Source organism: Globicephala melas, chromosome 3, assembly GCF_963455315.2.
Source record: "Globicephala melas chromosome 3, mGloMel1.2, whole genome shotgun sequence".
Lineage (NCBI taxonomy): Eukaryota > Metazoa > Chordata > Mammalia > Artiodactyla > Delphinidae > Globicephala > Globicephala melas.
Window position 1 is genome coordinate 92,065,913 of NC_083316.1, and position 17,272 is coordinate 92,083,184.

General features: G+C 40.3%; 1 protein-coding gene across 1 annotated transcript; it reads left to right on the forward strand.

The window, feature by feature from the left end:
* The first annotated feature begins 242 nt into the window (after positions 1-242).
* On the forward strand, positions 243-764 carry LOC115860296 (small integral membrane protein 20-like). Its single transcript, XM_030869932.2, has one exon. The coding sequence runs from the start codon at positions 258-260 to the stop codon at positions 459-461; it is 204 nt and encodes a 67-aa protein (XP_030725792.1). The 5' UTR covers positions 243-257; the 3' UTR covers positions 462-764.
* Positions 765-17,272: the final 16,508 nt, after the last annotated feature.

Here is a 17,272-nt window from a genome sequence, read left to right on the forward strand (position 1 = left end):
GAACCATTTATCTTGCATTTGTTCAAAGCACTGAATAAATTACAGCAAAATTTTTAGAGTTTGGAATTTTACTGTGATGTGACAAGTACTCAAAATCAAAGATTTGTTGAATTTGCAAATAATATATATATTTTTACAGTGATTGACCCTTCTAATAAATCTGTAATTTAAAAGGGGAGGGCGGATACCGCTGGCGGGATCCGGGTTTCCAAGAGTGAGGGCTGCTCGGCTGGTCAAGGCGGCCACCGGCTGGAGCCATGACCCTGAACCTGCGCACCGCGCTCATTTTCGGCTGCTTCATCTCCCTGATCGGCGCCGCCTTCTACCCCATCTACTTCCGGCCCCTAATGCGGCTGGAGGAATACCAGAAGGAACAAGCCATAAATCGAGCTGGTATTGTCCAAGAAGACGTGCAGCCACCAGGGTTAAAAGTGTGGTCGGATCCATTTGGCAGGAAATGAAAAGGCTATCACCACCTCTGATTATGAAAGTAGACAGAGTCTTCATGCTTTCAGTTCTGCAGCAAGTACAGTAAATCACCTGGCTAAAGAACGATGCCTGGAGAAGAAAACTCTAGAAGGCTGTAAAGAAGAGTAGTGTGCACCAGGATTAATTCCCTTCTTAAGTATCAAAAGAACCCTGAAACAAATCACACCATTACGAAGGTTTTCATGATTTGGTTTCCTTTCTAAAAATGAAGCTTTCTCACCCAGCTGCATTTGGAGGTGATCTACTTATTATTCAGTCTCTACCTCTTACCCACCTGAGCTTCAATATGAATACAAGCAACCAGTAGACTTGGGAAGATCCTAGTCTGTTTTGCCATCTTCCAAATAAGAAGTTTCAGTGAAAAACCACCATATTGAGCAGCCTCATAGGGCTCTTTGAAAATGTTGAAGTTGATACAACTCTTTGAGGACAAGCTACCTTGTACTCTTTAAGAATAAAGAGTTCAACTGAACTATCTCATTGGGAGGGTTGCTGCATTTTGAAAAATAAATAACTATGAAGCAAATCAAACTAAATGGGTATGCATACCTAGTAGAAATCATGTTGAATTAACTGAGTGAAAATATGTATATTAAAATGATTTCTTTTTACTTCAAAAAAAATAAAATAAAAGGGGAGGGGTCTTCCCTAGTGGTACAGTGGTTAAGAATCCACCTGCCAATGCAGGGGACACGGGTTCAAGCCCTGGTCCGGGAAGATCCCACATGCTGCGGAGCAACGAATCCCGTGCGCCCCAACTACTGAGCCTGTGCTCTAGAGCCCATGAGCTACAACTACTGAGCCCACAAACCACAGCTCCTGAAACCCATGCGCCTAGAGCCTGTGCTCTGCAGCAAGAGAAGCCACCACAATGAGAAGCCCACGCACTGCAACGAAGAGTAGCCCCCGCTCGCCGCAACTAGAGGAAGCCCACACGCAGCAACGAAGACCTGACACAGCCAAAAATAATAAATAAAATTTAAAAAATAAAAATAAAAGGGGAGGAAAAGTAACCAAACAAAGCAATTTCACATTCTTCACTTCCAAGTTCTGGTTGAAGGTATTTGAAAGATCAGGATGGTGTTCCATCTCTGGTGATTTAGACATGTTTTCAAAACCAAAAGTAATCCAAGAGTATTGTTATTAATATACGTGTTATTCTTCACAAATTTATAGATAACAGCTGCCACCAATTTTGCTGGCTACATAGGGATATCTGTCTCTGGATGCTTCTTTTTATGGTTTCATTCTCTGAATATTTATGTCATAAGCCAAGTTTGCTAAACTATTTTATTAAGTACGCTTCTTATTTTGGAATAATTTTATGTGTATAGAAAATTTACAAAGAGTGTGTAGCAAGTTCTCATATACACTTCACCCATCTTCCCCTAATGTTTAACATCTGTAAGTGGGTGGAATCTTGGCCTGCAAAATATATGTCCACATCCCAACCTCCAGAATCTGTGAATGTGACCTTATTTGGAGAAAGAGTCTTTGCTGATGTAATTAAATTAAGGATTTTAAGATGAGATTGTTCTAGATTATCTGAATGGGCCTTAAATCCAATGACAGAGATCCTTATAAAAGGCACAAAGAGGAGAAACATATAGAGAGAAGAGGACAGGGCTTGTTTTTTCACCAATATTCCTTTTTGGACCTAGGATCTAATCCAGAGTACCACATTGCATTAGTTGTCATGTCTCTCTGGTCTCCTCTGGTCTGTGACAGTTTCATAGTCCTTCTTTGTTTTTCATGATCTTGATAGTCTTGAGCAGCACTGGTCAGATATTTTGTAGAATATCCCCCACTATGGGTTTGTCTGCTATGTTTTTCATGATTAGACTGGGTTATGAGTTCTGGGCAAGAATACCACAGGGTTGTAGTGCCCCTTTCATTACATCATAAGGGATATATATATCCACATGACTTACCCCTGCTGATGTTCATCTTGACCACTTAGGTGTGGTAGAGTTTTCCAGGTTTCTCCATTGTGAAGTCACTATTTTCCCTTTCCGTACTCTATTCTTTGGAAATAAGTCTTTAAGTCCAGCCCACACTCAAGTAGGTGAGAGATTAAGCTATACCTCCTTGGAGTGTGGGGAGGATAGTATGTATTAGAATTGTTCTGTAAGAAATATGCCTTCCTTCCTCCCTTTCTTCAATCCTTTATTTATATCAGTATCAATATATGTATATTTATTTTATAATCCAATTCTACATTATGATCTAATACAACATTATTTTTTTTCCCCAAATTATTCTAGCTTTTCTGGGTCTTATTTTTATTATTATTTTTATTACATTGTATGGTATTAATTTAAGCTTTCTTTTTGTTCCTTGGTCCATTAGCTATCTGTTGCCACATAACAAATTACCCCTAAGCTTAGTTGCTTAAAACAACAAACATTATTATCTTAGGGTTTCTATGGGTCAGCAATCTGGGTGTGACTTAACTGTGTGCCTCTGGACCCTCACAAGTCTGCAATCAAGGTGTAAGTTGGATCTGTAATCTTCTGAAGCCTCAACTGGGGAGGATCTGCTTTCCCATGCTGACACACATGTTGTTGGTAGCCCTCAGGTCCTTGCTAACTGTTGCATGTAGCCATAAGCTCCTTGCCATATAAGCAAGAACCAGTCATAGACAGCTCACAACATGGCATCTGGCTTCCCTCAAAGCAAGAGACTGAGAGAGGGTGCCCAAGAGGGAAACTGTAGTCTTTTTGTAACCTCATCTTGCAAGTGACAGTCTGTCACTTTTGCCCACATTCAAGGGGAGGGGATAATAGAATGGCATGAATATGAGGAGGTGGAATCCCTGAGGGCCATTTTAGAGGCTGCCCACCACACCCAGTGTTGCACTCTTGTAGTCACTCACTTTACTTCACTAGAATGGACAGAGGAGAAGAGAAGGGGGAAGCTTTGAAAAACAAAACCCCAGTGGATTAAATGTTTTGCTTGCAATGATTTTCAACATCGTGTCACATACTACATGGTATCTACCTCCTATTATTGGTCATTTGCGCATTTATTTATTCATTCATTTAGGAGTATATGACATGTAACTTCAAATCCATTGTGACATTTCTGATCCCAGGATGTGGTCTGTCTGAAGTCTTTGGAAAACCTTTTTTTCTTAATTAGATAGCACCTGTGTGCTTATAGGTCATTTAAGCCCAAACACCAGGTGTCATGTGAGCAGAAGTGGAACAATTATTAATTGTAATTGAAGCTAAATGTAATTACTTTTATAACCTTGAGTTGTTCACATTGAATTCATAAACACTTCATAATGAAACTAGGGAATTACGAAGAATTACTGACAATAACACCAGTAATTCTTCCATTTGAACTCAATTCATCTTTAGATCCATAACCTTTAAATAAAATCATTTATTTGTGTCTTCTAGTTAAAAAAAAATTCATGCTCCCTGCAGAACACTCGAATGAAGAAAAGCCCAAAGGAAAACAACGAAACCACTCCAAACTTTATAGCATAGTGTTAACATTTTGATGCATAGAATTTCCACATTATTTTATACATATTTATGTATACATATATTTAACACCATTGGTATCAAATCTGTAGAATATTTAGAAATGTATTCTGAATATTTTCCTAACTAAATCATTATTTTAGCAAGGATCCACTTGGCTTACCATTATTGTCACTGAAATACCTATGCATGTGAGTTTCTGCTCTATGGACACCTCTGCACTCATCCAGTAAACATCTGTTAACTGCTTACTATTGGCCAGGCAGTGTGTTGATGGCACATGATAGAGAGCCTAGCGCAGTGGAGAGCACCTGCCAGGGATTTGGAAAACTCAATATTTCTTCCAGTTCTGCTACTAATTGTCTCATGTCGTTGGACAGATAAAAACCAATAGCTAACATATATTGAACATTCACTATAAGCTAGCTACTGTTCAAAACCATTCATTTACACTCTTCACTTATTAAGTTTAATCACAACAGCTCAACAATGTAGATATTATTATAACCATACTCATTTTGTAGAGGGAAAGATTGAGGCCAGAGAGGTTAAGGAATGTACCCAAACTCACATAGCTAGTAGGTAGTGAAGGCAGGATTTAACCCTTGTAGCTGATTCCAGAGGTTATGTTCTTAATCACTACTGTATACATTTTTTTTTTCTTTTTGTGGTACGCGGGCCTCTCACTGTTGTGGCCTCTCCCATGGCGGAGCATAGGCTGCAGACATGCAGGTTCAGCGGCCATGGCTCACGGGCCCAGCCGCTCCGCGGCATGTGGTATCCTCCCAGACTGGGGCACGAACCCATGTCCCCTGCATCGGCAGGCAGACTCTCAACCACTGTGCTACCAGGGAAGCCCTACTGTATACTTTTGAAGTGACTATGAGCCCTCAGGGCCTTAGTTTCCTCATTGGAAAAATATATGAGTTGTCCTAAAAGTAGATGGTCCCCTATGTCCTCTGCTTGTTTGCATGTATAATAGCATTTTATCATGTGCATAATTAACTTACTCAACTTCAAAATTTCCTCAAATGAAGAAAGCAGGAGATTAGTTCAAAATGGCGGAGTAGAAGGACCTGCTCTCGCTCCCTCTTGCGAGAGCACTGAAATCACAACTAACTGCTGAACAGTCATTGACAAGAAGACACTGGAACTCACCAAAAAAGATACCCCACATCCAAAGACAAAGGAGAAGCCACAATGAGATGGTAGGAGGAGCGCGATCACAATAAAATCAAATCCCATAACTGCTGGGTGGGTGACTCACAAACTGGAGAACACTTATACCACAGAAGTCCGCCCACTGCAGTGAAGGTTCTGAGCCCCACGTCAGGCTTCCCAACCTGGGGGTCCGGCAACAGGAGGAGGAATTCCTAGAGAATCAGACTTTGAAGGATAGCAGGATTTGATTGCAGGACTTTGACAGAATTGGAGGAAATGGAGACTCCACTCTTGGAGGGCACACACAAAGTAGTGTGCGCATCGGACCCAGGGGAAGGAGCACTGACCCCAGGGGAGACTGAACCAGACCTACCTGCTACTGTTGGAGGGTCTCCTGCAGAGGCGGGGGTGGCTGTGGCTCACCATGAGGACAAGGGCACTGGGAGCAGAAGTTCTGGGAAGCACTTCCTTGGTGTGAACCCTCCCAGAGTCTGCCATTAGCCCCACCAAAGAGACTGTAGGTACCAGTGCTGGGTAACCTCAAGCCAAACAACCAACAGGGAGGGAACCCAGCCCCACCCATCAGCAGACAAGCAGATTAAAGTTTTACTGAGCTCTGCCACCAAAGCAACAGCAAGCACTACCCACCACCAGTCCCTCCCATCAGGACACTTGCACAAGCTTCTTAGATAGCCTCATCCACCAGAGGGCAGACAGCAGAAGCAAGAAGAACTACAATCCTGCAGCCTGTGGAACAAAAACCACATTCACAGAAAGATAGAAAAAATGAAAAGGCAGAGGGCTATGTATTAGATGAAGGAACAAGATAAAACCCCAGAAAAACAACTAAATGAAGTGGAGTTAGGCAACCTTCCAGAAAATGAATTCAGAATAATGATAGTGAAGATGATCCAGGACCTTGGAAAAAATGGAGGCAAAGATCGAGAAGATGCAAGAAATGTTTAACAAAGACCTAGTAGAATTAAAGAACAAACACCTAGAAAAATTAAAGAACAAAAAACAGATGAACAATACAATAACTGAAATGAAAAGTACACTAGAAGGACTCAATAGCAAAATAACTGAGGCAGAACGGTTAAGTGACCTGGAAGACAGAATGGTAGGATTCACTGCTGCAGAACACAATAAAGAAAAAAGAACGAAAAGAAATGAAGACAGCCTAAGAGACCTCTGGGACAACATTAAATGCAACAACATTTGCATTATAGGGGTCCCACAAGGAGAAGAGAGAGAGAAAGAACCAAGAAAATATTTGAAGAGATTATAGTCGAAAACTTCCCTAACATGGGAAAGGAAATAGCCACCCAAATCCAGGAAGCACAGAGAGTCCCAGGCAGGATAAACCCAAGGAGAAACACTCCGAGACACATAGTAATCAAATTGACAAAAATTAAAGACAAAGAAAAATTATTAAAATCAATAAGGGAAAAACAACAAGTAACATACAAGGGAACTCCCACAAGGTTAACAGCTGATTTCACAGCAGAAACTCTACAAGCCAGAAGGGAGGGGCATGACATATTTAAAGTGAGGAAAGGGAAGAACCTACAACCAAGATTACTCTACCCAGCAAGGATCTCATTCAGATTTGACGGAGAAATCAAAAGCTTTACAGACAAGCAAAAGCTAAGAGAATTCAGCACCACCAAACCAGCTCTACAACAAATGCTAAAGGAACTTCTCTAATTTGGAAATACAAGAGAAGCAAAGGACCTACAAAAACAAACCCATTCCAATAAAGAAAATGGTAATAGGAAATACATATTGATAATTACCTTAAATGGGAATGGATTAAATGCTCCAACCAAAAGACACAGGCTCATTGAATGGTTACAAAAACAAGACCCATATATATGCTGTCTACAAGAGACCCACTTCAGACCTGGGGACACATACAGACTGAAAGTGAGGGGATGAAAAAACATACTCCATGCAAATGGAAATCAAAAGAAAGCTGGAGTAGCAAAACTCATATCAGATAAAATAAACTTTAAAATAAAGAAAGTTACAAGAGATAAGGAAGGACACTACATAATGAGCAAGGGATCAATCCATGAAGAAGATATAACAATTATAAATATATATGCATGCAACATAAGAGCACCTCCATACATAAGGCAACTGCTAACAGCTCTAAAAGAGGAAATCGACAGTAACACAGTAATAGTGGGGGACTTTAACACCTCACTTACAACAACAGACAGATCATCCAGACAGAAAATTATTAAGGAAACACAAGCTTTAAATGACACAATAGACGAGATAGATTTAATTGACATTTATAGGACATTCCATCCAAAAACAGCAGATTACACTGTCTTCTCACATGCTCATGGAACATTTTCCAGGATAGATCACATCTTGTGTCACAAATCAAGCCTTAGTAAATTTAAGAAAATTGAAATCATATCAAGCATCTTTTCTGACCACAACACTATTATATTAGAAATCAATTACAGGGGAAAAAAATGTAAAAAACACAAACACATGGAGGCTAAACAATACGTTACTAAATAGCCAAGAGATCACTGAAGAAATCGAAAAATACCTAGAGACAAATGACAACAAAAACACGACGGTCCAAAACCTATGAGATACAGCAAAAGCAGTTCTAAGAGGGAAGTTTATAGCACTACAATCCGACCTCAAGAAACAAGACAAATATCAAATAAACAATCTAATCTTACACCTAAAGGAACTACAGAAAGAAGAAGAAACAAAACCCAAAGTTAGTAGAGGGAAAGAAACCATAAAGATCAGAGCAGAAATAAATGAAATAGAAACAAAGAAAATTATGGCAAAGATCAATAAAACTAAAAGCTGGTTCTTTGAGAAGATAAACAAAATTGATAAATCATTAGCCAGACTCATCAAGAAAAAGAGGGAGAGGACTCAAATCAATATTATTAGAAATGAAAAAGGAGAAGTTACAACAGACACCATAGAAATACAAAGCATTCTAAGAGACTACTACAAGCAACTCTATGACAATAAAATGGACAGCCTGGAAGAAATGGAGAAAGTCTTAGAAAGGTATAACCTTCCAAGACTGAACCAGGAAGAAATAGAAAATATTAACAGACCAATCACAAGTAATGAAATTGAAACTGTGATTAAAAATCTTCCAACAAACAAAAACCCAGGACCAGATGGCTTCACAAGTGAATTCTATCAAACATTTATAGAAGAGCTAACACCCGTCCTTCTCAAACTCTTCCAAAAAAATGCAGAGGAAGGAACACTCCCAAACTTATTCTTTGAGGCCACCATCACCCTGATACCAAAACCAGACAAAGATACTTCCAAAAAAAAAATTACAGACCAATATCACTGATGAACATAGATGCAAAAATCCTCAACAAAATACTTGCACACAGAATCCAGCAACACATTAAAAGGATCATACACCATGATCAAGTGGGATTTATCCCAGAGATGCAAGGATTCTTCAGTATATGCAAATCAGTGTGATACACCATATTAACAAATTGAAGAATAAAAACCATATGATCATCTCAATAGATGGAGAAAAAGCTTTTGACAAAATTCAACCCCCATGTATGATCAAAACTCTACAGAATGTGGTCTTAGAGGGAACCTACCTCAACATAACAAAGGCCATATATCACAAACCCACAGTAAACATCATTCTCAGTGGTGAAAAACTGAAAGCATTTCCTCTAAGATCAGGAACAAGACAGATGTCCACTATCACCACTAAAATGCAACATAGTTTTGGAAGTCCTACCCACAGCAATCAGAGAAGAAAAAGAAATAAAAGGAATCCATGTTGGAAAAGAAGTAAAACTGTCATTTTGCAGATGACATGATACTATACATAGAGAATCCTAAAGATGCCACCAGAAAACTACTAGAGGTAATCAATGAATTTGGTAAAGTTGCAGGATACAAAATTAATGTACAGAAATCTCTTGCATTCCTATACACTAATGATGAAAAATCTGAAAGAGAAATTAAGGAAACACTCCCATTTGCCATTGCAACAAAAAGAATAAAATACCTAGGAATAAACCTACCTAGAGAGACAAAAGACCTGTATGCAGAATACTATAAGACACTGATGAAAGAAAGTAAGGACGACACAAACAGATGGAGAGATATACCATGTTCTTGGATTGGAAGACTCAATATTGTGAAAATGACTATACTACCCAAAGCAATCTACAGATTCAGTGCAATCCCTATCAAATAACCAATGGCATTTTTTTACAGAACTAGAACAAAAAATCTTAAAATTTTTATGGAAACACAAAAGACCCCGAATAGCCAAAGCAATCTTGAGGGAAAAAAAGGGAGCTGGAGGAATCAGACTCCCTGACTTCAGACTATACCACACAGATACAGTAATCAAGACAGTATGGTCCTGGCAAATACAGAAATATAGATCAATGGAACAGGATAGAAAGCCCAGAGGTAAACCTATGTTCAACTAATCTATGACAAAGGAGGCAAGGATATATAATGGAGAAAACACAGTCTCTTCAATAAGCGATGCTGGGAAAACTGGACAGGTACATGTAAAAGAATGAAATTAGAACAGTCCCTAACACCATACCCAAAATTAAACTCAAAATGGATTAGAGGGCTTCCCTGGAGGCACAGCGGTTGAGAATCTGCCTGCTAATGCAGGGGACATGGGTTCGAGCCCTCATCTGGGAGGATCCCACAAGTCGCGGGGCAACTAGGCCCGTGAGCCACAACTACTGAGCCTGCGCGTCTGGAGCCTGTGCTCTGCAACAAGAGAGGCCGCGATAGTGAGAGGCCCGCGCACTGTGATGAAGAGTGGCCCCCGCTTGCCACAACTAGAGAAAGCCCTCACACGGAAATGAAGACCCAACACAGCAAAAATAGATAAATAAATTAATAAACTCCTATGCCCAAACATCTTTAAAAAAAAAAAAAAGGATTAGAGACCTAAATGTAAGACTGGACAGTATAAAACTCTTAGAGGAAAACATAGGAAGAACACTCTTTGACATAAATCACAGCAAGATTTTTTTGATCCACCTCCTAGAGTAATGGAAATAAAAACAAAAATAAACAAATGGCACCTAATGAAACTTAAAAGCTTTTGCAAAGCAAAGTACAAACAAGATGAAACAACAACCCTCAGAATGGGAGAAAATATTTGCAAACTAATCAACAGACAAGGGATTAATCTCCAAAATATATAAACAGCTCATGCAGCTCAATATTAAAAAAACAAATAACCCAATCAAAAAATGGTCAGAAAACCTAAATATACATTTCTCCAGAGAAGACATACAGATGGCCAAGAAGTACATGAAAAGCTGCTCAGCATCCCTAAGTATTAGAGAAATGCAAATCAAAACTACAATGAGGTATCACCTCACACCAGTTAGAATGGGCATCATCAGGAAATCTACAAACAACAAATGCTGGAGAGGGTGTAGAGAAAAGGGAACCCTCTTGCACTGTTAGTGGGAATGTAAATTGTTCTCCATAATGGAGAACAGTATGGAGGTTCCTTAAAGAACTAAAAATAGAATTACCATATGACCCTGCAATCCCACTACTGGGCATATACCCTGAGAAAACCATAATTCTTAAGGAGTCATGTACCACAGTGTTTATTGCAGCTCTATTTACAATAGCCAGGACATGGAAGCAACCTAAATGCCCATTGACAGACAAATGGATAAAGAAGATGTGTTGCATATATACAATGGAATATTACTCAGCCATAAAAAGGAACGAATCTGGGTCATTTGTAGAGACATGGATGGATCTAGAGACTGTCATACAGAGTGAAGTAAGTCAGAAAGAGAAAAACAAATATCATATATTAATGCATATATGTGGAACCAGAAAAATGGTACAGATGAACCGGTTTGCAGGGCAGAAATTGAGACACAGATGTAGAGGACAAACGTATGGACACCAAGTGGGGAAAGCGGGGGGAGGGGGATGTGATGAATTGGGAGATTGGGATTGACATGTATACACTGATGTGTATAAAATGGATGACTAATAAGAACCTGATGTTTAAAAAAATAAATAAAATTCAAAACAAAGAAAAAGAGCAAGAGAGAAAGAGTAGGAGATTGAGAGAGAGAGTTTAAATAATGCAGGGGATTTAAATAGTCAGTACTCAGTGCAGATTGGTCAAAACCTATGGAGATAATGTATAAATGATTTCATTTAAAAATTATTCTTGGGCTTCCCTGGTGACGCAGTGGTTGAAAGTCCGCCTACCGATGCAGGGGACACGGGTTCGTGCCCCGGTCCGGGAAGATCCCACATGCTGTGGAGTGGCTAGGCCCATGAGCCATGGCTGCTGAGCTTATGCGTCCGGAGCCTGTGCTCCACAACGGGAGAGGCCACAACAGTGAGAGGCCCGCGTACCACAAAAAAAAAAAAAAAAAAAAAAAAAATTATTCTTATCATTGACAATGGAAAGAAATGTATTATTTATGTGACCAGGTAGGTTAGTAGTGGTAGATTCACCTACACTCTTGAAGAAAGAGTTGAAGAATTAATTGGTGAAACATTTACAAGGGATTAATTAGGGAGCCAATAAAATCATCTTACAGAGCTGTAAAAAAATGCATTCTATATTTTTTAAGCAATGTAAGATATTTTAAGGATACATAACACTGTATGTGATTTTTTTCCACTTAACTGACTTTAAAATCAAACCTATGGGCTTCCCTGGTGGCGCAGTGGTTGAGAGTCCGCCTGCGTGTCCGGAGCCTGTGCTCCGCCACGGGAGAGGCCGCAACAGTGATAGGCCCGCATACTGCAAAAAAAAAAAAAAAAAAACCTACAAGTAAGATGTGAATCCATTTTAATAGTTACCTACTCAAATTAAAATTTATTGGAAAGATACAAGTTTATATCACAGAATTTGAAAGTAGAGGTTCATTCTGGCCTTACAAGGGACTGTACTATGACCAAAAAACCATTAGGATCCAAGTAGCAGTTTTCTGGATCTTTTTCTTTATTTCTCTGCTTCTGTATGGGAACTTGACTAATTCTTTTCTGTTTTCACACAAGCTTTCTTTGCTTCTTCATGCATGGGTGGAAAATGGGCATGCTGCATAATTTTTGAGACCAAACACTCAGTGGAGAATGACTAGTGTTTCTGAGACTTAATTCCAAATATTCTGGAGGATGTGCTGTCTTAGATAGGTTTGTGGGGCCCAAGTGAGTATGACTCTATGTCCCACTTTCCAGGAGAAACCGCGGGGTAGGAATCAGATCCAGAATGGGAACTGCTACGTGGTGTGTTTCAGCAGTCAGCCACCGATGGCCTCACAGAGGTTCCTGGATCCCTCAAGCAGGGCTCAGAAGCAGAGGGGAGAGTCACTGAACTCGCCAGAGCCCTGTGGACAGAAGTGAGGGAGGTCTTAATGGTGGTGAGAGAGTACCAGACGGGACATCAGGTGACTTAGTAGGTGACCAACAGCATGGCACTGTGGAATCCTTGGAGACTTAGATGCAACCCAGGAAAGTGAAAGTGTGAAAGGAAGAATGCTAAACCAACAGATTAAATTTTAACCCCTCCAGTGAAATGGAGCTTGAAATAAAAGCTAGACTGAATCACAGAGAAGTAATATTATGTTAGTAGCACACCTGCTTTGAGGGTTGAGACTTGTATTTAATACCCATGGAGACCTGTCTGGAATTTCTGTGATTCCTCATGCAGCATATTTCTGGACTAGAGATTGCAGACACACTCCAGAATTAGGGTCAAGTCACTTTGGGGGCAATACTCATGATCTCATGCAGAGATAAGGTTAGTACTCAAAAGACACCAGGAATCAGAAAACTGTGGACTGCAGTGAGATCAGGGTGGCAAGAGTTCTGCAAAAATGCTTTAAAGTTTTTGGGCAACCTGAGGGTGGTGGGCAGAAGGAAGAGAGGACAAATGTAACCTTAATAAAGTTAATGGATGGATTTGAGTTCTATAGGTGTCAGGAAAGTAATTATAAAGTTAGATGCATGGAATGTTCTTCTCAAGGCATCTTTCTCAGACTTTGAATGTAAAGAGTGGACGCTGAGGAGAAAGGAGTGATTGCAGGCAACACCAGCTCAGACCCTGCCAGATGGCATAGATGGGTACTTAGCCCAGCAGCGCTTTTGGGATGCCCTTACCTAGGCTGTTTGTAAGGTAGCTTCCAAGGCAGAAGGATTCTGTTGCTCTGCCGAATGGGTGTCCCCTTACTGTGTTATGGATTAATGTAATGGCCAGGGCCACAGTCAGACACTGTCTTGGGGAAGAAGACAGGACTCTTAAGCCTCTAGAGGGCACTGCTCTGCATTGGAGGACCTTTCTAAGACTGGTGAAGCACAAGCACGCCACTATTTTGTTTCGTTTGCAGGAAAAAAGGACCATTTTAATGGCAACTTTGCCTTAATGGAAACCCTCAGGCACTAACAGTGGAGCTAAGTCCTGCTTGGTGAGGGTAGGATGAAAGGGTCTCAGAAAAGTTAGAGGACCAAAGAATAGAGCCACTTTGTACCTAAGAAAGCGTCTGGGCTCAGGAAACCCTTATATCTCTTTTTTTCTCCAGACCTGTGAAGCCCAGAGATATTGTAACAGAGATGTCGGGGATGAAGTAATGGTGGAAATTCAGGCTGGGGAGCCTGCTCACACACCTGCTGCCTTATTTAAGTCAATAACAGTTTTTCACTTCTTGGGTAAAGTGGACTCCTTAATTCAGTGGAAATGATGGGTTGGTTTGGGAAGCAGGTGGCGAAGGGATTATTGATGGGAGATGGGAGAATTTCCTGGGTGACCTCAGGTAAGGAGAATTATAAGGGCAAAAATCACCCAGGGTCTATTCTTATGTAAATCACCTTTGAGAGCCCAGAGAAAATATCACTCCTGTGGTCAGGGGCTGCCTTATACACAGCAGTTCTCATCCTTCTGAGATTTGGGCCCAGGTCTGAACTGTGGTGTGTGTGTACCTGAAGGGGGCATTTGGTGAGGGTTAGGAGTGACGCCTGCAAGTAGAGTAAATTTTCTTTGTAGGGATGTAAATGTTTAATTCAGGAGGAGAATATGGTGGAATAATATCTTTGAAATTTATTATTTTATTTCTTTTGGCACATCTTTCCTCTCTCCATTGGAGCAGATGGTCAGCTGTGAGCTCATCACCTCAGGAAGGGAAGTGACAGTGTAGAAAGAGCCTCTCTAGACTTGTGTTCCAAAACCCTAAATCCTTAGGAAACTAAGAGTATTTTGGGTATAGACAAAATATTTAGAAGTTGTAGGGGGAAGAAAACAGGCTTCCTCCAAGATTAGAGAAAGATCCCCTGGGCTGGAGGGTGAGAAGGGGAGCAAGCTGAGCCTCAGAGAGGGGCTCCATGCCCTGATGCCTGAGTGCAGTTCTGGAGGAATGGCTGCATGGAATGCCTGGCAAGTGGGACCAAAACATCCTCTCATATGTTCCTATGTACCAGGGGCCTTGAAGCAGCAGACATTTTCCCATAGGGGGATTTCCAGACGGTACCTTGTTCCACTTGTCCTATGGTCATCCATCCATGTGGGTCTCCACATTCTCTCCATTCTTTACACTGAGTAGTTTTCACAGCCCCTTGGCGTGAGGTAGCTCTCTCCGATTTTTCCTCTCTGCCAGGCTAGAGGAGGTAGCTTGTGTACCATGCTAAGACACGGCCGTCTGTGTGAGGCAGTTGGTGGCCCACCTTCATCGATGTACCTCAGTCTCTTTTTGAGGCCCTGATACCTCTCTGAGGTCCCACTCTGATAACCAGGTGCTGGGACCTTCAGGTTCTTGGGTTCTTACTCATCACGTTTCCTCTGCAGAAACCACAGTGAGGCTCAGAGGAGCATAAGAGCTTGCTAAAAGGGAAAAAATGTTTTATAAGAACACAGAGGTATACATGTTCTCACACTTATATTGGGAATTCTCTGAGTCATCTCCCCCACTCCCACTGCACTCATGAGAGCAAATTATGGTCAGAGGTCTCCAGGTCACTCCCTCTGAGGCAAACTTGAATTGTTTTCACAGTAACACCTCTTTGGGCAGTCCAAGGGAGTTTTTAGAGGCAAAGAATTCAGGTTCTGAGATACAGACAAGTTTCTCCTACAGTGTATCAAGAAATGCCTTATCAAGCTCCTGCTACAGACTTTCAAACCACATCAGTCTCTCCATCTTGTGAACTTAGTATGACCATGGTCTGCACTAGCCTGTCACACAAAGGAAGGTCACATATTATTTTGGTTTGGTCATGAAATCAACACTTAAACCAAAAATTTACAGTGACCACTACCCTAAAACTTTCTTAAATCTTCAGCTGAGCTTCATGTGAAGTAGGTGCCTCATATTTAGGGACAGTGTTGTATTTTTAAAGTTTGTTTAAATTCTGGAATCACATTCAGTGTGGTGAGATGCTCACCCTATGAGAAGTAAATTAAGGGAAGAGCACTTTACATTTCCCAGATTAATCTCAGTTTGGGGTGTGAATGAAATGTTCGGCAAAGATATACACATTATTTATTGCATTTATTATAATTCTCTTTCTTGGTAGAGAAAGTACAGAACAGTGTTAGACATGGTTGAAGGTACAAAGAAACATCCAGGAGCTTGATCTCAAGGGATACACTGTTCAACTCCTGAGATAATTAAATAGTAATGTAAGAAGTAAATGACAGTGTAAAGGTCTCCCAATGGTCTTGCACATCTCTTGGTTTTGGATCATTCACTGTGGCTTCATTCTTGGGCTTCATGTATTGGAAATATGTCTACCAATACTCCAGGTCATGTCCTCCCAGGCTGTGCCCAGTAGAACAGAGTTTGTCTTTGTCAGCAGTTCCAGCACATCTCCTTGCATCTCATTGGACCTTATTGGTTCATATGCTCGTTCTAAATTCATCTTCACCACAAAGTGGAATGGATGGTAAGAGGAAGGGTGTAGAATATAATTCTTCGATTGATTATGCTTTAATTTTTGGCTTTAATTCTGGAGACAGGGGTGAAGTTAACTCCATTATAAGAAGACAGAATGAGGAAGAAGTTGGTTTCCCAGAGGAAAATTGGGGTAGTGCAATCTGGAAAAAGGTGAATGGATACGGGGGTAGAGAAATGACACTCTTAAAAAGGTTTAAAATGTTGGAAATTTCTGGGCAGCAGAATGATACTCCATTGTAAAGCCTTAGACAATTGGTAAAAGGGAAGTCAGATGGGAAGAAGAAGTCAGTCAAAGAAGCAAAGGGCTACACTGAACAGGATTAAGTTCAAGAGATAAGGGGGGATGGCACCTTGGGTCATGCCCGGGAATGACATGGATAAAGCATAGAATTCAGAGGTAGGCAATGAGGAATGAACTAATTTCTGGGTCCCCATTTGAATTTTGGTGCAAAGTTGTTTTGTATGGGTGTCTCACCAGAAGAGCTGGAATCTAGATGGAGGGTTTTACTTAAGAACGATAAAAAAAATTCCAACGATTATTAGTAGGTTATAGTGCTTTTACCTTGCTCTTTTACTCTCTCTCTCTTCTTTTTCCTGATTAGGGAAACTATTTAAAAACCATGTAGAACAAGTGCAAGATTAGGTTCTCAAAAGATCATTGGAGCTTTCGCCTACATTTTTTGCAACACAAAAATGGGGTTAATTGAAGAATGACAGAATTGAAGGCATGTTTCACTTGCTTTGAGCAAGGTCAGCTTTAATATAGAGTATTTGTATCATTCATTCTGAAAACAATTATGAGCTAATTTATATATTAGAGAATTGCTGTTTAAAGCCATTAAATTATCCAATTGAGTTCCTACAGAACTCCTCAAAAAATTTATAAGATGAAAATAAGAACATTTAACATTCTGTATGTTATCAGGTGAAACTGTTAATTTTGTGGCAAGGTCTGTATTATTATTGCATTTAGAAATACATGTTATTATTATGTTGGAATTGTCTGCAACTTGGACTGAGGACTTTTATAAACAAAAATAAGAATGGAAGCTTCTTTTCTATGAGAGTCTTGGTTAGTCTTACGTTTGTTTTGGAGATCTAATAGCTGCCATATGTTAGACTTATTAAATGAATGATGTAATTTAGGCTGCCTGTTGTCCTGCCAACTGCTCCATGCTGCCTCCTCAT